The sequence below is a fragment of the Lotus japonicus genome, chromosome 4 (assembly GCF_012489685.1).
Source record: "Lotus japonicus ecotype B-129 chromosome 4, LjGifu_v1.2".
NCBI classification, from domain to species: Eukaryota; Viridiplantae; Streptophyta; class Magnoliopsida; order Fabales; family Fabaceae; genus Lotus; species Lotus japonicus.
Window position 1 is genome coordinate 8,488,281 of NC_080044.1, and position 27,300 is coordinate 8,515,580.

The window sequence follows — 27,300 nt, forward strand, 5'->3', positions numbered from 1 at the left end:
GCTATCTTAGTGTTTACAAATCGAGGAATGAGGATATGATATCAGGTTTGGACTTACCATGACAAAGAATAAAGAAGAAAAGCATAAAGAAATTAAAGGAAGAGTAGAAGGAAGAGAAACAGCGACAAAAGAAAAAGGAGTGAAAGGAGGACAAAAAGTGAAGGTGATAATAAGTATCATGTTTTTCAATTTTTTCCCTTTATTTTCTTAGGTTTGCATATTTTTTTAGAAGTCATTGTGATGTCCCGCGAAGCTTGCAGGTCTTAGTCTAGTTTTTTTTTTCTTTCTATTAACAGGATGAATCTGATGAGATGTTGAGCTGAGGGTGTAAAGATCAAATTTATGATGTGTATAGATATCTCCCTCCTAACCTTCAAGTTCTCTTTCTCTTGATGTCCTCATTTCTATTATTGCATTTTGAATGAAAACTTCTCCTATTTAAAATCTTATCATATTTTCAAATAAACTAAGGTGCATATTTTTAGTAACACTAATAATTTTATTTGCATTGTTAACAATGACAAATTATTGCAGATTCATTGCTGACGCACAGAAACAAGGATTGAAGAGGCTGCGTCCATGAACATAGGAACGTGATGGAGAATTGATAGTGAATTTTACGAAATCGACGAAGCTATTCCAGAAAGCAATAGATTAGGAATTGAAGTCACGTGAGTCATTTAATATAAAAAAATGTAAGTCATTTAATATGTTTTAATCTAGTACGTCTATTTTAATCTAAAGGTTACAAATCATTCTTATTTTTCTCACATAAGAAAGTCTTTATCATTCTATTTTAATCTAAAGGTTACAAAACATGATGTCATGTGACTTTTTTAAAAAGTCACATGACATTTTTAAGTTTTCATGTGATCATTAAATTGTTTTAATCTTGACCGTTCATAATTAGATTTGACGGTCATGATTTATTCTCATGTTCTTACATAAGAACATCATTCTCATATGATACATCCCCTATATACATATATATATATACAATAGTGTATTTTGGGAGAGAGGAGTACGTACATGGGATGCACTAAGTGAGAAATTGAAGTAAAGTCAGAAATAGCTAGTTTAGACAGTATAGAATTTTACCAGCTCAATCGACATGAAGATTACTATGAGGATACAATATCGGCGTAGGTACTATTTTAAGGTTGATGAGGTAATTGGAAAGGATATTGGCTCGCTTAAGATCAATTTAAGCGATATGAAAACAGAGTATTTCATCGGTATTGAGTTCCTTAGCTATCAGGTTGGCTTGTTCTCTCATCGATCACCTTAGTACGCACTTGATGTGCATATCTTCTAAGCAGGTGAAATGCGAGATGTTACAAATGACAAACGAAATTACGGTGTAAATAAAAACCACTGTTTTTGTATAAGTGAGTTTTAATGGATTTTATAATATTTGAGAGCATTCATGGGTAGTTATAAATATGTGTTCAAGGAAATATATTACAATAAAAATATTAAAAAAGTAAATTTAAAATAAACAAATATCACAACTACATAACATAAAATTGGAAAAAAATATTATTTTATGGTGAAGTTCAAATAACAAATTAAATATATTATGATATGGCTAGAGTCTAATTTAATTATATTTTATAAGCTAGAGAGTATTATTTAATTATATAATTTTATGCGTAAATAAGTTAGTGAGAGAATAATGCCACAATTCAAAGTTTTGAAATGAAATTTGGATTTCATCTAGAATCTATTACAAAAGTTTTTTCTATGGGTCATCAAAATGTATACCATAATATAATTAATATAGGTAAATGTGACTCGTGCGGATTGCATGGGTGTTTTACTAGTTCATTAAACTTGTTTCCTAGTTTCAGTCCCATTGACGCAGGTTTGTGGAGAATGGCTGTTGGAACACGCATGTTTTTAGAATCTTACATTTCAAGCTTATATAAGTACATACATATAAGTTGTATAAAACCAACACAAACAATATTACTCTTCTTCCTTTGTCGCATTTGGTGTTGAAATCATGTGTTAGCTTTTTTTTCACTAGGGGATGTCTGCTTGTTCATCAATATCGTCTATCTTTTGTAAAAGTCCCAAGAATTTTAATGAAATTAGAGGTGGTGTTCAAGGTTGTCAGGTTTCCATTCAAGCTTTGGAGTCATACAATGTTGGTAAGATTCGTGAGTTAAATTCTTTTAAATATGTTTTTCCTTTGTTATGAACTTATGATTGATCTTTTTTATGATCTTTCCTTATTGAAATAATGTTTGTGTTCTGCAGGGCTTTTCACTTAATCCGTTAATTAATTTTGTACTCAATGTTATTAGCCTTGATTCTCAAGTTTAGCCTAACCCCGTGAAAAATAATCAAGGAATAATATTGAGTACAAAATTACCAAACAAGGTGAAAATCCATGACATGTTATATAATCAATTTGTTGGGATGCCCACGAAAAAAAATAAAGTTATCACTTTCAAAAATAAAACAAAAAGATGAAGTTATTAATGTAGAAAATATTCCACAAAAAACAATATGTTATATGGTTTTGAAGCACTAATTCGATGTATTGACTTTTTCAATTACAAATGAATAGATAGTCAGTTTGTTGTTGCATAATTTTATATAGTTGGTTATCTTGTGTCCAACCAAATCCAAGTTTTTAAGAATGACATTTTTAGTGTGTTTTTGTTAGTAGCGAGATAATAGTGAGAATGTGAGGTGAGGATTTGTTCAAATTTTTTCAAGCTATCTCGTAACAAACTTTTTCATCCTTTAAAACCCAGTTTGAGGAACATCAAGTTCATCTTTCCGTCTCCACACATACTTCTCTTTATCCCTCTTCTATTGCACCTTTCCCATCCCATTTTCACCACCCATTGCCTATTTTCCTTTCCTCCGGCGACCATGGCCTCCATCCCTCCCTTCCTTTTCCTTTTGGTTTTTCTTCTATTTCCTTTTATTGCCTCCTATTTATTTTTCTTATTTCCCTGCCGAGCTATGACTACTTATCCTTACCTATGCGTACCTTTCAATTGTAATAATTATTTTAAGCACAATATTAGTTACCTACTTTGGTATTCGGCTCAGCCAAATTATTGTGGGCATATCCCGCCTTTAAACTCAATTGTGACAATGATCATATGGCGACAATGAACATTCAATCCCATAAATTTTGTGTCATCAATTTTAGCCAGGACTCCCTAGCTTAAACAATTTCAGCATTAGATATAATAGAATGGAATGACGCTTGTCCTACAAAGTATAAAAATGTTTTTTAGCTACACCTACAAAATACAATCTGGTACGAATTTTTACTTTCCTTATTTTGTATTTTTATCATTTATTATGCCTATTAAAAAATCAGTTTACTAAAAATGTTACCATTATATTTGAGAAATTTAACTTGCACTACCTTCCCCTCTAATCTTCTTATATATAGGACTATCCACACCCTTTATTTTTTAAAAGACACCCGCCTCACATGCATCAGTCATTATTTGCAATATGTTAAAATGAAATACAACACCTCTAACGTTCTTTTCAAAAAAAAAAATTGTTCAAGGAAGTAAATGGAGTCAAATGATCAGGAACCATATTGTTATTGTAGGTAATATACCTAATTCCCTTTTATTGTAGGTAATATACCTATTTAATAGGGTTAATAGGTATATTACCTACAATAATAATATAGTTCCTGATCATTTGATTCCTTTACTTTCTGGAACAACAAATTTGAAAGGAATGTTAGAGATATTGTATTTCTTTAACCTATTGGAAATGATGACTTATGCATGTAAGGCGCGTGTCTTTTAAAAAATAGAGAACGTGGAGAGTCCTATATATAAGAAGATTGGAGGTGAGGTGAGTGCAAGTTTCTCAAATATAATGGTAGTATTTTTAGTAAACTGATTTTTTTTTATAGGCATAGTAAACTGATGAAAATGCAAAATAAGGAGAGGAAAAATCCATACCATATTGTATTTTGTAGATGTAGCTAAAATAAACATTTGTATACTTTGTAAGACAAACAACATTCCATTCTATTATATCTAATGTTGAAATTGGAAAAGTTCGGGAATCCTGACTAAAATTGATGACATGAAATTTCTGAGATTGAATATTCATTGTCACCATATGATCATTAGCCCACAATAATCTGGCTGGGGATATTAAAATGGATAACTAATATTGTGTTTAAAATAATTATTGCAATTGAAAGGTGTGCAGAGGTAAGGATAGCCATGACTCGATAGGGAAATAAGAAAAATAAATAAAAGGCAATAAAAGGAAATGGAAGAAGAACCAAAAGGAAGAGGGAGGGAGGGAGGGATGGAGGCCATGATCGCCGGAGGAAAGGAAAAGAGGCAATGGACGGTGAAAACGGGGGGGGGGGGGGGTGGAGTGCAGTAGAAGAGGGATAAAGAGAAGTATTTGTGGAGACAAAAAAGATAAACTTGATGTTCTCCAAACTGGATTTTAAAGGATGAAAAACTTTGTTCTGAGATAGCTTGAGAAAATTTGAACAAAACCTCACCTCACATTCTCAATATTTTCTCGCCACTAACAAAAACACACTAATAATGTCATTCCTAGAAACTTGGATTTGGTTGGACACAAGTGATAAGTGCAATTTTTACGTATATTTAAATATCATTTTAAGCACTTATTTGACATGTATGCTTGCATTATGTATCATTTTATCCCTCAAAAGAGTTAATATAATATGTATTTTGTTTTAGCATAAAAATAGTGAAAATATCATTAATTTCATGTTCTAACTTGGAGTTTTGATGTAGGGAAGAAATTCAAGGAAGAGCCAAGTTTGAATAAAGAAAATGAAGATTTGGAGGCTTGATGCGTAGCACCAAAGGCGGTGGAGAAAACCCAGGGGGAAGGAACAGGGGCGCTTAGCACCAGAAAATGGCGCTTAGCACCATTCAAACAAGATTCAACTTTTATGTAAGGGCATGAACTCGTTTTTTTGGGCTATCTCTCCCATTATCTTCGAATTTCTCCAACTTTTGGCACCAAAACAGAGCTAGGGAGTTGGGCTTCATGGAGGAGAGGTCTCTGGGTCTAGGATTGACAGATTGAAGCTCTAGAGTGTGGCGGCGGCCGCCGAAGGACTCTGACAACCTATCAGGGGCGATGGAAAGCATGGGAAAGCTTCGACCGTTGTGGATCCTTCACCATTCTTATGGGTTTCATCTCTTCTTCCTTATCCCTTGTACATGTTGTTTCTATTTTTGCATTTATATTGTTGAACCTTGATTCTTTGATTTGTTGCAAACTCATTCATTGATGTATAGTCAAATGAACTTCACTAATTTGTAAATAGATCGAGAGGTTGATATGAGTTGGTGAATGCTTATATAAATGAAAGTAGAGCGCCTATGTCTCATGCCACAACACCGTGTTAAAGTTTTACTTTCTTCGCTTCAAGTATCGATTGATTTGTGTTAGATTTCTATGGACTAGCATGAGATCGGGATATAATTGCGGGTCCGGTTCAAGAGAGAAACCACTCAATGAACTAGCTATCTTAGGGTGGAATTATCTTAGGTAGGAACAATAGTGGACTTCCACGTGACAAGTGAGGTTCTGAGTTCTAACAGGAGTTTCCGGGGTGACAACGGAGATTTGCAAGCCTAGGGTACCTTGTTTCAAGAAAAATTGGTCATTGAGAATGTCTTTGAGAGAGAACTTGAGCTATATTATTCCTTTTGGGTTTTCTAGATGTTAAAGGATTACGTCTAGGAATTCTAACTGATAGATTCACCTAGGCTAGGGATAGTTAGGTGGATAACTCTCGACATCATAAGTGAAATGAACATTTACAAAAGTCTTTGAGTTGAAAGCAATTAGAGAATTAGGTGAATGCATTATAAATACGTTTTCTTCTTCGTTGTCTCTATAAACCTTCTTTTACCGTTTTCCTTATATTGAAAATCACCAAAACAATTTTATCAAACATCTTTTCATCTGCTTGAATCGATATTTAACTGGTGGAACCGATGTTCACACAATCCCTTAAGACGATAAACCTGTATCTGCTTTGCTATGATTGAATCATAAGGGTTTAGTTCCAAAGCAGTACTAATAAGAAAAAAAACCTTTATAAAAAAGATAACAAACTACACAAAATAATGCAACAACAAATTGGTTATCTATATATATATATATATATATATATATATATATATATATATATATATATGTAAAACACACTTGAACTTTTGCATTGATTACTTTCCCTTTGTATTAAATACATTAGATAATTAAATACAAAACTAAACAAAAACTACAACTACTTTATCATTCATTATATTAATTAATAACTGTTAAACTTTTCAATTTCGCATATTTTAAAATAATTTATTGTATTGATTAAATTTTAATTATTAATTATAAATTGACGAGAAAATTTTAATAATAATAATACTAAGTTAAATAGACAACCTTTACATTAATAAAAATATATAGTAAAAATATATTCTACATTTATAAAAATTGTAAAAAAAATTCAAATTCTTATATTTAATTTTAATTATTAATCATAAGTTAATGAATTTTAAAAATTAACCAAAAAAGCTTTTTACTACAATTTATGTATAAATAACAAGTTAAATACTAAAGTTAGATATCATGTTCATAAGTTTTATATATATAAAGGAATATTTGACTTGAGTTCTACATTACTGCTGGCAAGATTAATTAATGTTTTATTTTCATTTTCATTTCAATTAATTATCAACCTATGGTTGAAAAAAAATAAAAGATACAAAAATAGCATAAACTAATATCTTTTAAATAAAACAAACATGTTAGATATTGAAATTAGTTAATGGTTGAACGATTTTTGTAAATACATATTTTAAAATTTACTTTTAAAATATGAAATGATTTTGTATGTTGTTTAAACTAACTATAATGTAGTTGCGTGTTATTTTAAAAAATAATTTTAAATATACTTGTGATTTGTTTTAATAATGTTAGTAATAAATTATTGATGAATATTTATTTACTTTATTGACTATTTATTGTCAACTTTTCAGTTTCTTATACAAAGAATAATTTATTAAGTAGTTTTTTTAAAATAGTTAGAATATTAACCATCAATCATAAATTAAGGAAAAATTAAGAAAAATATTTATATGTAGAAAATATTAATAATTTAAAATAAATAAATAATAATAGTCTAAATAAAATTTATTAATGAACACTCTAGAAAAATAGTTTAAAAATTAAATAAATTTCTTTATAAGATATTTTTTTTTGAAAGCAAAAGGAGAATTATATATATAACAAAAGATGATTAGTACACGAAAAAGCTAATCAAAGCTCACTATACCCAGCCCCCAAAAAAATCAACCAATAAAACCCAAAAGATCCTAAGCCAACAAGGGTAGACATAAACACCAAAAAATATTTGAAAAAATTACTTGAAAAAATTACTATTGTCGCATGCGTGTATTATTTGAAAAAATTACTTTTAAATGTGTTTTTTGACTTATTATATAGTAGTAAAAATATTTTCTCAAGTTTTCTTATATTATTAATAATAATTTACTTTTCAAAAAAATTTAGGGTTAATTGTCAAATTAGTTCTTAAGTTTGTAAGCGAGTTTGATTATAGTCCGTATGAGGATAAATGACGTTTTGTGGCAATCAAAAACTGTCAGTGATTGTAAAATTGACTGCCACTAAACGTAATTTTTCCTCAGAGGGACTAAAATTAAACCCGTTGGGACTAATTTGATTATTAACCACAAATTTATTAAATTTCAATAATATCATTTATCATCTGATACAAGCAATTTTGTGCATAAAAAAACACTAATACTCTTTACTAGAAATTATACCCGTGCGTTGCACGGGTTTATTTATAATTTTTAAAAATAATATATGATTATTTTAGTTTTAATAAATATATAAATATTAAAATATGTGTAATCATATAATATAATAAATTAAATAATAATGGAGGTGAGACATTTCATTGAATAGAATTCGAGTTTACTCAAATTTAATAATTGATAGTTTTTTAAAAAGAAAACTGTATTGAAACACAATAAAAATGAGAACAACCTTCTTATTTAGATAATTGCATTTGATCATAACATACTCATATATGTTGTTCCCTACCACACCCTTGATTTGCCAAAAAGTTTGTCAGAGTGACGCAATACATGCACCACACCAACACACTGAATTATAGACATCTAATGATCTATATGATTAAATACATGTTCCAATTTTCTTGACCTCCTATCTCCCCTAGACACTCATCCAACCCTAAGAAGGAATCACTCTCAACCACCACATTTGAAAATTTAAATTGCTGGAAAAATAACAAAGCATGTAACACTTCTTGAACCTTCGTCAAAAGCCCACAACATTTTAGTTCTTTTTGTAAAGTAATCTGAAACCTCCCCTTCTTGATCCCTCAAAACCATGCCAATACCACTCACCATTGGGTTCCCTTTCGACGCCCCATCCACATTAAACTTCAAAACAGTGGCTGACGTTGACTCCCGGCCAATACATTGTTCATGGCATCTTTTGTTTTCATGGCCATTCAATACGCTCAAAGCCTCTAGCAAACTGTTCCAAATCATATCGACAATCATTCCACTTCCCCTTGACCCACCAAAACACACAAACCAAGCAATAGTCTCATATATGTTGAAGAGAAATAACTTTGTTATTAAACACCGTGCATTTCTCTCTAGACTCTTGTAATTGATATTAAATAATTAGTATTGAAGTAGTCTTAATATTTTATTCATTTGAAAATATAGAAATTCATTATGTGAATTTGAAATATATTCAAGTACTAAGTTTTTAATATCATAAATAAGTTATAATGACATATTTTTTACACTTTATATCCACAATAAAGTAATTTTAACTTTTTATAATAAGAAATGATTTTTTAGTGTAAAGAATTATTTATTAGACTTAAATTTATTCAACTTTGGTCATAGTTATTTTACTATGTTATTCTTTCTCAAGACATTTCTACTAATATATAATAAATCAAAAATTATATTTTAAGAATTTTTTCAACGAATACTCACACATTATAGTTAACGGTAAATACCGATAGAGTGCCATTTTTTATTTAAAGACTACTTTTTCTTAATTATTTTTAATAAATATTATTTATTATAATTAATTTTAACTCTCAATATTTTTTTATATCAAAATATTACTTAGTTTTATATTAATTTTCTCCCCTTCAATTTATGATTGATAATTAATATTCTAATTTTTTTTTAATTAATATTGGATAAACTATTTTCTTATAAGTAACTGAAATTTATAATTAATTGATAATACAATTAACACAAACATGAGTTTTTTATTATTTAATGTATTTTCTATTTTTACTATTTAATATATAGTACTGCCATATGATTTAATGTATTTTTTTATACTTGATGATTTTTTTCCTGAAATAAAGAAATATTTGTATTATTTAGTATAGGTAGCTAAATAGTCTTTAGTTAATTTCTTTCAGTTTTCAATCTTTATATTTAATGTATTTAATAAAAAATTATAATTTAATTCAAAGGTTACATCATATTGGCATTTGTAAAGTCAAAAAACAAAATGATTGAGATGTTTCAAAAGTTACATTATATTTGAAAGTTGAATAGAAATTTAATTTTTTTAACTTTATTGTTTAATGCATTTAATACTTATAGCTCAAGTGAGCTTTACATATATATATATATATATATATATATATATATATATATATATATATAGATATTGATAGATATGTAGATATAGATATAGATAGATAGATATAGATAAATATAGATAGATATTTTTTTTTGGAAAAACCAAATATTATATATATATATAAATAATTACTTTGGGAAATAAGAGCCCCAAGTACAATATAGATAGATATATATTGATAGAATTTTTTTTATTTTAAAAGTATTTTATCTAAATTATTTATTAATAAATATTATTTTGTTTTTTTTTTATTTTTTAAATTTGTCAAATGCAAAGCTCAAGTCAATTTTTAGTCTAGGAATGTTGTTATTTAATATAAGTAGTTGAATAAGTTTTTATAATACAAATTTTTTCAGTTTTTAGTTTATTAAATTTTTTATTTTTTAATGTATTTAATATAAAGGTATGTGAGCTTTTATGGTTTAATACATTAATTGCATGCAAAAACACAAGTGTGCTTTACATATATATATAGATTTAGATGTCTAAACACAATCAATTTTTTCTATTATATTTTTATGGAAGAAATATTTTAATGTTTATTATTTATATAATTACTCTATAGTAATTTTCATATAATATTAAAAAATATTGTAAATAAACCCGTGCAACGCACGGGTATAATATCTAGTTTATTTGTAATTGAAAAAAATACATTGAATTAGTGCTTCAAAACCATGTAACAGATTGATTTGTGGAATATTTTCTACATTAATAACTTTATCTTTTGTCTTTGTTTTGAAAGCGATAACTTTATCTTAAATGGAAATGATTTAAATTCAATTTTCAAAATACACCAAGTTTAACTTTTACAACAAATGTGTAATGTCCCGATTTTAGAGTATCACAGTAAAAACTTTTTACAAAAAAAAATGCTGGTAATCTTTCAATAATAAAAATTGCAGATAATTTTGTTTTTCCCAAAACATCTTTAAACCGTGATATATAATACCCTTAACTCACACTTATAAAACTAATACAACATAAACAACAAATGCATGTAACCCGCAGACGAAACTCGGAACACACAATGATTAGGGAAAAAAAGCAGTACGTGAGGACTTAAATGAGTGTTTTAATCTAGTCCGTCTATTTTGATCTAAAGAATGTAAATCATTCCTATTTTTATCAATAAGAAAGATTTTCTCATCAATATCAATATCAATATATATTAGAAAAGAAGAACTTCCATCAGACTGATTTAGTGACGTGTCGTTCCCACGTTAATTCTTAGTGACGTGTCATTCACACATTAATTCTCATAAAAATAATTCCACGTGTCATTCTCAAGTTAATTCTCATAAAAAATACATTTTTAAATTTTAGATTTGATTAGGATTCAGGTTTTTTATTTCTTGATTTTATCTTAATTTATTTTTGATTTATTTTTAGAGTATTAATTAATTTTTATTGAATTTTCGGATTTTTAATTGATTCAGGATTTTATGAGTTTTTATTGTGATTTGCTAAATTTTTATAGTTTTTATCTATCTTTATTTATTACGTTTCTAAATTTTAGATTTATTTGTGAAAGATGCATGGAAGGATTACACAGGTGGCCATTGAATGACATGAATGGTCAGTATAAATTCATGATTAAGCATTTACAGTTATGGAATGTGCTGACTTACAATTTCTGGTCGACAAGATTTTCATTACATACACTCTGTTTATTGAAGCATGAGCCAATATTCTATTTTATCCGCATATAGCCATTCAGAATAGGACTAACTTCCTATCAATATTTGTTTTTCATAGCATCACTTTGACTATTGAATACGGACAAACTTTGTGACACATTAGATTAATATCATATGATAGACATAAATAGGCAATCAAATGGGTTGGAACCCATTAAAGATGCCTTTTTAGAGATGATTTTGTTCTTTAGGTTCTAAAAGCATATCAGTACAGTTTAGAACTTGTGGATGATACTAAACATTTTTATAAAACTCATCATGTACCAACCTCTATTTTTCCTTGGAGTGATTGGCACTATATTTGACTCTCTCACTTTGGAAACTCATTCGATTTGATTTCAAACATAAGAAAGATGGGAGCTCTTCCCCTTGATTTTCTAACGATGATAGCAATGTCTTGCATGCTTCCACTTGCTGGATTTGAGCTACTCTTCAAGAGGTAATTTTAGCTCTTCCCCTGACTTTCTAATGGGCTTACATTTTTTATTTGAGTTCTTACAAGATTTCTTTCCCATTATTATTATGATTAGTCCAGTGATTTATTGTGTTGCAGTATCTGACTGTGTCGTGATAAGGGTTATGGTAGTCTAAACCTAGATTTGTTGTTTTACCCCCTTCACTATAACGTTTGCACCCTTCGCTGCAATAAATGAGATTGTTAACCGGAAATAGACTAAACAAGTCAAAGTTGTAAACAATCTCATTGTTAACCGGAAATAGATTTGTTTTAAAAGTTAACTAATGAATTTTCTGTACTAAACAAGCTGAAAAAGACTGTTACTAATTTTTGCTTAATATTCTATATTTTTTTACTCAGCTTCTAATATTTTTTACTTGAATTTCAAATGAGGACTCCCAACAAGGGAATAAATCTTGAGATTTAAACAAATGATCTCTAAGGAAATGATTTTCATGGATTTTATTGTTATATGCAGGTTTTGTGTACTACTACCAAATGAGATACATCTCTATTGATGATTGTAAGTGAATTTTCTTGGAAGATTGAGATTCTTCAAGTGGGGAAGGTGCAGTGACATGTGAAGCTTAATCTCCAATAGACCGTTAGCACATAACCTTAAAGATTAATCATTTTTGGTTACTTATTAATTATATAGCATTTACTACTCATTGTATAGGCTGGTGAGTGTATTGTTTTTGTACTCACACTGATGGATTTGATAAGATAACGGTGCCAAAAAATAAGGGTCATGGACATACACACATATTTATTGGTTATAAAAAATGAACTTTGGTGATGTAGGTCATACTCTACTAATAAAAAAATCCGCCAAGATTGTGATTTGGAGATCTAAGTCAATTCAATGGATATGTTGTTGTTTAATATGTTGGCAATTCCTTATATATATGATTTGTGTTATTGTCTTCATATTCACGAAGAATGTGAAACGATTTCCTATTGATTTGGATCAGGCTTATAAGAGAAATCTTTATATCCACTTTGCTTAGGATTTCTAACTATTCTATTTCATCCGTTGTTTAATATATTTTTAATAATCAAGGTATCAATTGATGTATCAAATACGATAGACATATTCCCCGTGCAACGCGCGGTTAAAAAACACTAGTATCATATGAGAAATGTGTTCTTATATGAGAATAAATATGACCGTTAGATCATATCATGAACGGTCCAGATTAAAACAATTTAATGCTCACATGACCACTTAAAAAAGTCACGTGACTTTCTTAAAAACTCACATGACTTAATGTTTTAATCTGGACCGTTCATGATTAGATCTAACGGTCATGATTTATTCTCATGATCTAACGGTCATGATTTATTCTCATGTTATCACTTAAGAAGACGTAAGGTAACAAGTGACACCTTTTATTCATATGGACTAAAAAACAAAATTATGAAATTTTAAAGCCTTAAATATGTTGGAGGTCCCTCTAAAATAGGGGTACTTTGGTTTAGACCCCTACAAAATATTTTTTTGGGAATACACCCCTATTGGGAAAATAATATGGAGGGATAAGCCCTCACCTTTACAAGAATCGTTAGTTTTCTAACGGAGAACGACGTGACAGCCACATGTCAACACCTCCAATGGTAAAGTTCTTAGTTCTTAACTCCAAAATAAAAACCAAGAATCTTGCATTGGAGATGCTCTAACAACTATTTATAAAAAAAAGTTATTTATACACTTTAAAAACGGATAAAAGACTATAAATTGTAAGCCACTAAGCTCAAGAACATTTAGAGGACCTTTATCTAAATCTCATATTGATTATATATATATATATATATATATATATATATATATATTTATTGTTTATTTTAAGTAGGTATGCAAAGAGCACTTAATTTTGTTTTTTGGCAAAAGGGCACGCTTGTTCATGAAAATAGAAACACTTAAGAAAAGTTGGAATTTTAAATCAGACCCAACATCTCTCTAAAATATTTAAAACAACTTTCTCCTCCACACTTGATGACTTGATGTATATGGGATACTAGTTCAGAGAATGGAATGTTGATGTGGAGATTTTTGAACATCTCTATAAATATCGAGAATCGCTTCCCCAAAATTTTCTTTAAAAAGCTAGGCAGTAGGAAAGGTTCCTTTGCAGAATTACTTTTCAAATGTGAATTTTCTTCTTCTTTGTTTTTCTTCTCCAAATTTTTCATCTCTCTCTTTTGCTCACTTACTTTCTTTTCTTTCTCATTTTCATTCACTTTTTCCTTCTCATTCTTTTCTTTTGCAGACTCTTTTTCTACCTTGTGTGAAATGATCAAACATACACAAGAAGAGGAATTGAAATCTGTCTTAGATATAGGCATTTATTTTTTCCAATAAAACCCCATATTAGATGCAGAGGTATAGTAACAAGTGAATAAAAGAGTACGGGTTAAGAGAATGCTCAAAGAAATTTATCCTTATTCACCCTTAATTCTTAGGCTACCCCTCCGGTCCTTACTCTCCTTAGTCATGTCATAACCCACTCTAAACGCGTGACTGGCACATAGACTAGAAACAACCAAACTCTTAACTAGTATGGCAAGCCTAAAGATGAAACCACACTATGGATACATAAATCAAAGTATCAAGTTCTAATTTTTGACAGATTCTTCTCTAAACATTACAAAAAGCTACCACTGAAATCAACAACACATAAAACTAAAATGGTGGTGACTGGTGATGGTCAATCTGAGCCAGAATCCTCCTCATCAGTCTCATCTCCATCATTAGCATCATCAGAGTCCCGCTCTCCATCATCATCCTGGTCATCAGTATCAGTTGTTGCAGCTCCTGCCTCCTCTACTTGTGAGCTCAAAGCAATGAAGTTCAGCATAAAATCGCTCAAAGGATGAACATCACGGACCTGAATACCCTGAGCTCGCGCCAAGGCAACAAGAACATGATGTGTATCCTGGCAATCCTGCCATTATATTGTTGCGTCATCTCCGCAATTGCTCTCGGCACCATGTCAGCAAGTTGAGTCCTGATGGCCCTCAATGGTCTACGTGCTCTTCTCTGTGGCTGTTGTGGTTGGTCCTCAGCTGGGTCCTCAACATTACGAAAGGTGCGAAAAGCGATGTTTTGCTCGGGTTTTGAAATCTCAGTGATCATGTCCAAGCCAAATTGCTTATGGATCAAAGATGTGATAACTTCTGCCAATAAAGTGCCACTTTGCTGGATCACATCCCTTTTCTTGTCCAAACCAAACTGTTTTTGGATCAAAGATGTGATAACTTCTGCCAATAAAGTGCCACTTTGCTGGATAATATCCCTTTCTACAATATCCCTCCTTAATCTCTCTTCATGCTGTGAGGATTTGAACCTAACATCCTCTTCAGGTACTGGAGGAGGTGCAGATGAAGAAGCACCATCCACTCTTTTCCTCTTTGGAGGAAGCTGCACTGCTTTCTTCCTTGATGTGTTCTTTGGTCTGGACATCTGAAAGCATAACCATTGAGCAAATGAGCAAATTGTCAGTAGTAAGCAACACTAGAATATGAATCCGAAAATTAGCTTCTAAGCATAACCCAAGATGGATTGAAGAGAAGCAATCCTAATCAATAAAATCAAAGAGAGATAACACAACGAGTGTCGGTCGTAGACTCGTAGTGGTAAAAAGTAGTTATTTGAACTCCTAGGTTGAGAGTAATATCCAAAGGCTATGGTATTTTCTCTTACACTTAGGCATGGCTAGAATCTGAATGAAAGGAGGAGCAAAACCGAGACTCACTTAGTCTTTGTTTGGATACTAGTTAAGTTAATGTGCAAACACATTCATCACAATCAAGATTCAAGAGTTGTTTCCCTCACTTTTTATCTCGAAGTATTAGCACTGATGCCAACATATATCCCAACACACCCAAATAAGTATTATATTTTCAAACAGCCACCGAAATGGTCTAATCTAATCTAATCTAATCTGTTCTAAACAAAATGAAAATCAAACTTAACAACAACACTATATCAAAGAACTAACAACCTGCAAAATTGAAAAGCCTAAAATAATAATAAATAAATAAATAACGAAGTTAGATTGAGAAACAGGGGAAAGCAGCGAAGGTTGCAATCTGTTGTCAAAAGATCACTCTACCTAGTCCAATCAGTCTCCACAACTAACCAAGAGAGAATGGCAACGAAATTCAGAACTACAATCATGGAACTTACAAACGACAAACAGGAACATTAACACACTGAAAATGAAAAACAAAAACGAAAGTAAGTGAAAGAGAAGAAAGAAAGAAAGAAACTTACCTTGGTGAGAATGAGAATGGTGTTTGAAAAGAAGAGGGAAGGTTTTCTTTTATATGGAATGAATGAACGTGGGTAATTAATACCAGGAGACTCTTGGTATGAGTAGGTGACACATAAAAGCAAGTGTGTTTCACGCAAAAGCATAGTCTTACACACACTAGGAGTGAATGTGAACGCTGCAGAGTGCAAATTTAACGATGTAGCATTATGGTATTGTAATACGGAAATTAATGTTATATACACACCTTGAATAGTGTCCCTCTCCATTTCCACCTCTGCCACATCACAACCTGCCTGATCAGCTTGCCACCGTGTAATTGTTGGAAAAGAAAAGAAACTTATTTGAAACTGAGGGAAAAGAGGGGGAAACCAAAATTGGAAAAAATTAGGGTTCTCTCTCCCCAAACCCCCCACACCACCACCTCCATTACCCGATTCCCTTCGCTTTCCTCCTCCACTCTGTCACGGACGACCACGCGCAAGTCTGTCGCGGTTCCGTTCTCCACTCCGTCGTCGCCACCTTGCTGCTGCTTGCGCCGCCAACGGGCTCCAACCTCCTCTTCTCTACTCTTCTGTGCAGAGGTAAGATTTCCACAAAAGCAAATATTTTTTGTGATTCTGCTTTAGAAGAAAAACCTCACATAGACTATATAATTCATCTTTATATCATCTGAATTCTTTGATTTGGTTATGATTTGGAATTTCTGAGAGGAAGGGATTATTGCTGAGGCTTCAATTTGTATTTTTCTTTTCTTGGAACAACTATTGCAGCTACACATTACCCCGTTGTTCATTTTAGATGAAACCATTTCATTAAAAATTTCAAAGCTGTGCATGTAAAGTTTGTTAACCAATAACCCCTTGCTCTCAGAGATTCCAAAACATTGGATTCATAGAAGAGAGACCATAACTGAAGTGTTACATAATGGTGGTGTGACTTAAAAGGGATTTCTAACAGTTAATGGGATATTTAGCTTTTTAGTTCCATAAAGAAAATGTAAGACGTTAAAAATTTCAAGATGTTAATAAGAAATTAAGTTGTGTTTGTGTGAGAGGAGAAGATCATAGATTATGAGTAAATCATTATGGATAGGGTATGCTGTATGAGATTTACTTGACAGACACTAACAAATTGGCAAAATGTGATTTAGATTTGTTTGAATCTAACTTGTGCAATATGATTTAGAGCAAGAAGATATTTCTGTAAGCACCTAATCCTCTTTTCCTTCCAGCGAATTGTCAGACCACGCTCCTCGCTGGTTCCAGTGCCATTGCAAGCCCTTTGTGCAAAGGTAAGGTTACAACTTCTCTAAATAGTTTGTTTTTTGCCCTGTTTTTGCATTTGTCCTGTGAAGAATTGGCACTTAGGATCTCATACAAGAAAATATATGTATTACCTACACACCTGGACATGTGATGAACAAATCATTTTTTGTGCTTGTCATGAATGAAACTTGCGCAACACTTAGGAAGGGAACATGAAAGCATTGTTCAGACTTTAGCAGTTTAGCGATAAGAATTTTGTTTCCTAAATTTATATTCCTGAAGAAAAAATATTCTCTTGTTTCCTCAATTGGTCTTTAATTTCGAAACCAGATAGTGCAACTTTCATAATTGATTTATATCTGAAATGGTGACCAGATGTTTACAGACATGCCCATGTTTTAAACATGAACTATCCATCCATATACAGTCAATTCAGATTAACCTTATCCACTTAATTGACTCAAATACCAATTTGTGGTAAATGTTAATTAGTCAAAGTTTAAGAATGGTGTCAAAATATTCATCCAAGTCTAGGGTCATAGTCTATTAAAAATACCCTTACTTAAAAGCAACTTCCCGCAAAGTCGGACATTACTACCCAAGTATATGTAATAACTATAATGTGATAATTTGGAGTTAGGATAAAGGACCAAACTTTTTATAGCATTATGTGAATACACATTGTATTTGTATTTTATACATAATCATTTTATGATTTTATAGGTTGCACATTGAATTAGTATTCCCTTCCAACCCAAGGCGGGCAAGTGAGAGCTTTGACCTTAGTGTGTTGTTATCATGAAGCGTTCCAAGTCAAAAGGCGGGCATCAGGTATGAAATCATGGTGGACGTTTTGATATCTAATGTCACTAATGTTGTTGTGTTTTTTAAATTGTTGATGTTGGTCATTTTAGGTACGCCTAAGGAATAAGTGTGGAACCTGCTACATATTAAGAGCCAATAACCTGTTGAGAGACCCGAAAGCAGATAAGCGTTTGACCCAATTGATAAGTCAACGAATTGAGGCTACGCCGTTCAAATGGTGCTTGTACCTAGAGGAAAAAATAAGTATATCTGGTATATTGTTGAGAAAATTGATTAGCAGGTGGTCACCAGACGGTGGTGGATTTAGAGTAGGAACTAGGGTTATACATTTCACTCCTCTAGATGTATGCTTTGCGCTTGGGTTGTGCATCTCAGGTGAACCAGTGGAGCGTAATGAAGAAGCAGAGTCTCAAACTAGAGCTTTATTTGTTGATGATCGCATCACTTTGGAGGTGATATATGAAAACCTAGAACTCTGTATGAACGAAGGACGTGTGGATGATTTTTGTAGGTTATACATCATTCTTGCGTTTGCGGATTTCTACTTTCCAAATACATCTGACTTTGTGAACATGAGTATGTTTAGACTATTAGATGAGTTGGACTCCCTTCATCGGTATAATTGGGGTATGGCAGTGCATGACAATTTAGTGTTTAGTTTGAATCGGGCTGCAAAAAACTTCAATGAGTCCAAGAATAGTGAAGACTTATGGGTTTCAGGTTGTGTAGCTGTATTGCAGGTACATATATGTATAATATGTGATGTACATGTTTTAGTATTTTAATTTGGCATTTGCATGATATGCTGTTGTCAATTCTGGTTTAGGTGTGGGCAGTTGAACACCTACAAATGAGGCCAACAAATACTATGCATCACATTAAGTTTCCACGAGTACTGAGTAAGGTCCACCTTGGGATAAAGAAGAGGTTAATAACTTGTGCATTCGACATCAATAATGTAAGTGTTGTTAAATGTTCATTCCATGTGGTTACGATGTGATTGTTTATTATTCATGTTATAGTCTTCATCGTTGTACTATATCTCTTAGGTACAAGAAAACCTGGTTATTAGCAATGAAGATCGTGACTACGATGTTTTAAGGGAAGCCCTTGCATTGACAAAAGATGGTTTTTGTGAAATCCCAAATCCGTCTTTTGTCGTAGAGGGTTGTCATTGTGGGTATCAAGTGCTTGAGGAGGAAAATAGACAATTGAAGGAGCAAGTTGTAAGGCTGGAGAAGGATGTAGTCTTCATTAAAGAAATATTACGTGAACAAGGATTATGTAATATACTTATGATTAAATTGCACCAAAATTATCTAGAGAACCTCCCCTGAATAATTATATTGGTGCAATTTTAAATAATTTACACAAGTATTTCATCACTATTTTTGGATTTACAATTTTAAATAATTTTCATTTCAAATTTAATTTTTTTTATAGGAAAATGTTAGTTGTTAGTAAATTAGTACAAATTATCCTTCATTAGGGTTCGAACCCTGATCCTTCACCTGCAATTACTCTTAGTTCAACCATCTGAGCTACCCACCCCACCATATTTCAAATTTATTTATAACATAGTAAATTGATGAATTCTAATGACTATTTAATACTCTATTATACTTTCGGTGAATAGTAATAAAATTTATTTAGCAAATATTTATTAAAAAATATTTTCAAAAATATTATTGAAAAGCAGGGAAAAAAATGTTTTCATTTTCAGTGAGAATGAAAATGTGTTGCCACTATCGTCACCCCACTGCCACTGCCACCACAATTATTACCACCATTACCAACCAATGAGATGAAAAGTGGTGATGATGGAGGTTGGTTGTGGTGGCTAGGGCTGTTCATGGTTCGGTTCTTTGCTTGAACCGAACCGAATAGAACCTGAACCAAAATTTTGGTTTGAGAGAACCGAACCGAACTGATATAGTATGGTTCGAACCGAACCGAACCGGTTTCAAATTTTGGTTAACCAATTCGGTAAAATATGCATATTTTAGATGGTTCGAACCGAACCGAACCGATATACTATGGTTCGAACCGAACCGAACCTGAATTGGTAGTTGATATTTTGGTTTGGTTACCGAACCGGTTTTTCAATTTAGGTTCGAGTTCGGTTCGGTTCTTAAAGGTTCGGTTTTCGGTTCGGTTCTTGGTTAGCTTCGGTTCTCAGAAAACCATGAACAGTCCTAGTGGTGGCGACATAGGCGGTGTGGATGGTGATGGAAGCGACGATAACGGTGGTGACAATGGTGACAAAGAAGACAGTGGTGGCACGACGACAGAAAAAATGAAAATAGAAAGTCAGAACAAACATGTTTTTTAAATTTGAAAATTTTAAACTAAAAATTATTTTCTTAATAACTAATTAATATTATTGTTCAAGTCAATTTTTTGAAACGGTTGAAGTCGATTTTACTTATATCTATTTAAAGTTTATTATTTTTTTTAAGTCCAAATATATTAATAATAATAAAGAAGGAAGAGGCTAAACTCGGGAATAGGATGATGATGATAACAAATATAAAAACCCCGACCATCCATAAGAATACACAAACACTTAGCAACCCTCTAAAGTATAAACAACAAAAACCTCCATGAACAAAAGAAAAAAAAACCAAAGGAAGTAAAGTCAAATACTTAAACCAGATCCAAAAGTCAACACCAAGATCAACCCTATCACTAAAGGCAGCCACCACTCTTCCATTTCATGTGCTAGGCCGCGAATAACCGCCTCGTCTCCACCGTCAAACGTACAACCTGCAAGTTTCCCCACTGTCCACGTCTTCTTTGCTTGCGTCCAGTAACGTCCACCTGGAGCGCTCCCTAAATCCAGCGGAGTAGGGTGAACTGAGGGCATGATCGCACCTGAGGAAAGACCTTCACCATCACTGCAACCAAAATATTAACAAGTTATATAATGAGTAATATAAAAGTAATAATTAGTAACCAATTTACATTTTCATTAATCCGTAATTTAAATCAATTAGGGTCACACACATATAATTAGCCACTAGAATATGTTGTCTTATTGAACCAGTTCATTGGATGGATTGTTATTGGACTAGCTCATTGGATGAGTCCTAACAAGCTCCAATAAGGATTAGTGTTATCCTCCTTAAAGAGGCTTATAAATAGAGCATAAAATGCTTAAACCTAGACCTAATTCACATACTCTTTCTTCTGCTAACACAAGGAGCCGCAAAGGATTTCTAGTGGGAGAATTCATGTGAGGTACTGTTGTAGAGACGAGGCTACTACTGCTTCGTTCGCTTAGGTCGTTAAGAGGTAGTTCACATCTCTTGTTTGTTTTCTTTTATTTGTGAACTTTGATGCATGGATTCGCAAGACATCTCATATAGAGAATTCATATTCCATTGTGGTAATCAGCCACATGATTCTATCCACTATTTAGGTTAATAATATACACTTGCAACATAAGAAAGTAAATAATATTTTTCTAAAAGTTAAAAATATTAATTGTATTCCTTACTGTATTTTTTTTAACTTCTAGATAATTGTAAAGAAATAGAAGGTCTGTAATAAATTCCTTCTTCTTCTTTTTCTTTGTCCTTATCACACTCATTCACATCCTTCTCTTTTGTCTTCCTTTTCTACCTATAACCCTCAATCACAAGCATTTTCTTCACTATGTGTCTCTTCCTAAATACACAACGGTAAACTATATGTCCTCTCATAATTTCTATAATTCATAGGAAAATAGAACTTTTTAATGTGTTATGAAGTGCAAATAACTAATTTGAATATTTAGTTGTTGGATCGGAAAATATACATGTAAATCTAGACGCATATAAAAAATTTAAATAGGACAAACAACAAAGTAGTCCATTTTTTCATTACAACTCTATTTTTTGTACACATGCATGTTACGAATGATTATTTATGCTTTTTTTCATAGATATTGTATTTATCTGTTAGCGTTTGAGAGAACTTATATATGTTCTTTCTTAATTGACTTCTTAATTTTTTTTATTACCTTATTTAACACGACCAATTTTTTTTCTTGTCACGCTTCTAGTTTATTAAGACACATCTATTAGGAGTCAAATAATGATGCAACCATAGTTGCCCCAATCCAGAACTTAATTAGGTTTGTTTTGTTGAGTATTATCAAACTATTCCTAGTCGATCCTAGTTCGATTGATCTATTCAATGCATTAGTTTTTTTTTTTTTCATTTTTAGTTTTCAAGTCATAGAATTTATAACAAAACAACTTATTCAAGCATTTTTCTCTTATTTTTTTAATGAACGTGTTTAAATATTTATTATTAAAAATAGTTTAAAATTGAGAAAACTAAGAAAAGAACTAAATCAACATTCAATTGATAACGTACTACTTTTATTATACTCATTTTTTAAATTTTTCTTTAATTTTTATTAAGACTACAAAATTTTATATAAAAAATTAAATAAGTATCAACTTTGTATATATAGGAGAATATTAGGGAAAATTATATATTAATTTGCATGTAAATTTATAAAGAATAAAAATAATGTTATATATGATATGTTTAAATCTATGGAAAAATGGAAGGAATGGATAAAATAAACACACTTTAAATATTTGATTTTCATACGTTTTTTCATCATTATTTTATCTAGTTTGGTCATCAAGTACATATGATCCAGCTTTGATCGTCTTAAGAACTTCATCAACCAGCTTGTCAAAATATGGGCCAGCTGTGATCTTATTAATAACTTCTTCAACAATATTGTCAAAATAAAAAGCCATTCTTGTTCCACTTCCAAGATTCTGTGGAACCATCAATGATCCTGGTGATGGCTTTTTCAAATTAATTTCTTCAGAGATATTTTTCCCTTGTATCAAGGAAACATATATTAATTTGACAAGGGAAAATTATCTCTGAAGAAATTAATTTGAAAAGACCATCACCAGGATCATTGATGGTTCCAAATAATCTTGAAAGTGGAACCAGAATGACTTTTTATTTTGAAAATATTGTTGAAGAAAATATTAATAAGATCACAACTGCCTCAAATTTTGACAAGCTGATTGATGAAGTTCTTAAGACGATCAAAACTAGCCCATATGTACTTGATGACCAAACTAGATAAAATAATGATGAAAAAACGTATGAAAATCAAATATTTAAAGTGTGTTTATTTTATCCATTTTTCCATAGATTTAAACATATCATATATTACATTATTTTTATTCTTTATAAATTTAAATGAAAGTTAATATATAAATTTACACAATATTCTCTTATATATACAAAGTTGATACTTATTTAATTTTTTATATAAAATGTTGGAGTCTAAAAAAAAGGAGTATAATAAAAGTCTTACGTTATCAATTGAAGGCTAATTTAGTTATTTTCTTAGTTTTCTCAATTTTTAAACATTTTTAATAATAATTTTTTAAACAAGTTCATTAAAAAATAAGAGAAAAATTCTTGAATAAGATGTTTTATTGAGATAAAATCTATGACTTGAAAACTATAAATGAAAATGAAAAATATGTCCAAGACGTTTTGTAATTTTAATTTAAGAAAAATACTAAAGCATTGAATAGATTAATGGAATTAGGACTATGAATAGTTTGATAATACTCAACAAAACAAACCTAAATGAGTTATGGATTGTGGAAACTACGGTTGCATCATTATTTGACTCCTAATATATGTGTCTTAAAAAACTAGAAGCATAACATGGAAAAAAAAAATCGATCATGTTAACTAAGGTAATCAAGAAAAAGTTAAGAGGAATTAATTGAGAAAGAACATATATAAAACAGAGAAACACAATATTTATGGAAGAAAGCATAAATAATCAAAATAATCATTCGTAACATGCATGTATACAAAAATAGAGTTGTAATGGGAAAAAAAAGGACCACTATGTTGCATGTAGCATTTAATTTTTTTTTATATGCATCTAGATCTACATGTATATTTTCCAATCCAAGAAATAGATATTCAAATTAGTTTCCACACTTCGTAACACAATAAAAAGTATATTTTTCCTACGAATTATAGAAATTATGAGAGGACATACGGTTTATTTTTGTGGAATTAAGAAGAAACTCAGAGTGAAAAAAAAAATGCTTGTGATTGAGGGTTATAGATAGAAAAGGAAGACAAAAGAGAAGGATGTGAGCAAGAATGAAGACATGGATAAGGAAAGAGAAAAAAAAGAATTTTTTTTTTTTGAAAAAAAAAGAAAGAAGAGAAAGAAATAAATTTATTGCAGCCCTTATGTTTATTTACAACAGTCAAGAAGTTAAAAAAATACATACATTAAGGAATATAATTAATATTTTTAACTCTTAGAAAAATATTATTTATTTTATTATTTTGAAATTGTATATTATTAACCTAAAGAGTGGATAAAATCATGTGATTGATAACCGCAATGGAGTATGAATTCTCCATATGAGATGTCCTGTGAATCCATGCATCAAAGTTCATAGATAAAAGAAAACAAACAAGACATGTAAATTACCTCTGAACGACCTGAGCGAACGAAGCAGTTGTAGTCTCGTCCCTACAACAACCCATTTGAATTCTCCCACTAGAACTTCCTTGCAGCTCCTTGTGCGAGCAGAGGAAAGAATGTGTCAATTAGGTATAGGGTTTGAGCATTTTATGCTCTACTTATATGCCTCTACAAAGAGGCTAACACTAATCCTTGTTGGAGCTTATTTGGACTACCAATGAGTTGTCCTATAACATGCAATTCATCCAATGAATTAGTCTTATAAGATAACATATTCTAGTGGGGTATTTATATGTGTGTGACCCTAATTGACTTTAATTATGGATTAATGAAAATGTAAATTAGTTACTAATTATTATTTTTATATTGCTCATTATATAACTTATTATTGTTAAGACTTTAAATAGATATAAGTAAATTTGACTTGAACAATTTCAAAAAAATTGACTTGACCAATTCATTGACAATAGTATTAATTAGCTATTAATTTTCATTTAATTTATTAACTATATTAATTACTAATATTTTTAAAAATTGATTATTATTAATCAATTACTAATTATTGGAGCAACTAATTACTAAATAAAAGTGTTATTAATTCTTTGGTCTAGTCAATTTTTTATTATTAATCATATAATATTAATAATATTTTTAAATCAATATATATAAATAAACTTAACTTAACCTATACATTAAAAATATTAATTACTTATTAATAAATATTAATTTTTTAATATATTAATTACTAATTGTAATCTTTTTAACTTTCTCATATTTAAAAATATATATTAATAAACTTCACTCAACTGATAAATTAATAAAATATTATTTATTTATGAATGAATATTTAATTTTTTAATATATTAATTACTAATTTTAATTTTTAAAAATTTCTCATATTTAAAAAAATTATCATAATTAATCACAACTTGAAAACAAATGATAATGATAATAATATGTAAAAGGAAATTTGACTCACAGTAATAAAAAAATTAGTTATTAATCAATTTTATACTATTCATTATAGTTTTTACTAATTGTAAAAAAATTCAATTTATCATATTTAAAATTAAATTTTAATATTATTTAAAATTAATTATAAATCAAAACATGAGGAAAAACTTTAAACCATAATGATAATCAATATCCAGAAAATGAAAACAGAAAATATTTTTTCAAAGCAAACAAGCCCTAAGCCTTTTTCGTTTACCTATTTCGTGTTTTTATTTTAAAAGAAAAAAATTTGCTGAAAACATGCTTGGTTTATATTTAGAAAACAGTTTTTTTTGAAAATATGGTCAAAACAGAAAAAAAAAAAAAAAAAAAAAAACAGTTTCACTGAAAATGAAAACGAGCTGCCACAAAGGTCACCACTACTGCCACTACCATCAAGGCCACCACCACTTCTTTCGTCACCACCACCAACCAGTGAGATCAAACTATGCCATATTGCTTACTACCCCTTTATGGACAAGTTTTGGTATGACAAAAGATTCTTTTTGGCTGTGGGAATTGTGTTATTATTCCTTCATTCGTTCCTTCCTTGAAAACGGATTACCAACACCATTACAACAACTTCAACTAAATACTACTTACCATTCTATTGTTTAAAGCTTCTTTCTTGCTCATTTTAGCCGCTTCAACTATGTTGTTTTCCCTCTGGAGGTTAAGAATTTTTTTAAAATGAAGGTTATGAAAGACGATTAAGGATAAATGACTAAATGTTGTGATTAAGAAATAATAACCATGGAAGTTTTTGGACATCCATAATTAATTACATGAAGAAGACAAAGAACTGAGATTTTTTTAACAAGTTTTGTTTTGATTGTAAAAGTAATTGTCAATTTTATTTAATTTAATTTTTTTAGGACTAAACTTGAATTGTCCTAAAAATGGCTGCAGGGACACAAATTCAAATTTTGGTAAAATAGGTTAAAAGGTAGCCATCGTTGAATCTCCACCGTCAACTAAAATATAATTATATCTGACAGCTATGAAGTGGTGTTGTATCGATGCACCACATGTGAAGTGCTTCATTGTAGAAGCCACATATCCCTATTAAATTTGTCCAACATTTTTCTTTATTTTTGTTCCATCGGAAAACTAAAAGACAAACGACAGGAAAATTAAGGAACCACAAAGAGTCCTTTAACAGGAAGGTCTCAAGCTCAGAAGCAGGCGAGTAAAAAATCACAAGACTAGATGCAGGTGACTAAGCCTCCCTCCTAGCAAGCCAATCCGCAACATCATTCCCTTTCCGACGGATCCAAGCAAGACTAATCATCTAATTCCTGTCAAGCCTGTCAAGCAGGTCTCAAATGTCACGAAGAATCTAACCATCGACATGAACTCTCATGCCCATACCATCATCCTCGAGAACTAAAGCTAACTCAGCGGAGTCTATCTCACACAATAATTGCATGAACCCACAGCTCCACGCGAGGCACAACCCTGACGAATCTCACACGATAACAAAGCCAACATTTTTCTAACTTAAAAAAAAAAACTTTAGAAAAAAAATAATAAAAGAAATAAAATTGCCAACGAATCCAATTTT

General features: G+C 30.7%; 1 protein-coding gene across 1 annotated transcript; it reads left to right on the forward strand.

Annotated features, from left to right (window-relative positions):
• The first annotated feature begins 16,343 nt into the window (after window positions 1–16,343).
• Window positions 16,344–19,658, forward strand: LOC130716231 (protein MAINTENANCE OF MERISTEMS-like). The gene is made up of 6 exons (XM_057566436.1): window positions 16,344–16,747; window positions 17,398–17,457; window positions 18,155–18,262; window positions 18,346–18,996; window positions 19,083–19,214; window positions 19,306–19,658. Exons 3-6 carry the CDS (start codon window positions 18,230–18,232, stop codon window positions 19,591–19,593), a joined length of 1,104 nt encoding a protein of 367 aa, XP_057422419.1. The 5' UTR covers window positions 16,344–16,747; window positions 17,398–17,457; window positions 18,155–18,229; the 3' UTR covers window positions 19,594–19,658.
• Window positions 19,659–27,300: the final 7,642 nt, after the last annotated feature.

Coding starts and splice junctions, on each gene's coding strand:
- LOC130716231 (XM_057566436.1), top strand. CDS start 18,230: ATGAAGCGTTCCAAGTCAAAAGGCGGGCATCAG. Junction 18,263..18,345: donor AGTCAAAAGGCGGGCATCAG/GTATGAAATCAT, acceptor TGGTCATTTTAG/GTACGCCTAAGGAATAAGTG. Junction 19,215..19,305: donor GTGCATTCGACATCAATAAT/GTAAGTGTTGTT, acceptor TATATCTCTTAG/GTACAAGAAAACCTGGTTAT.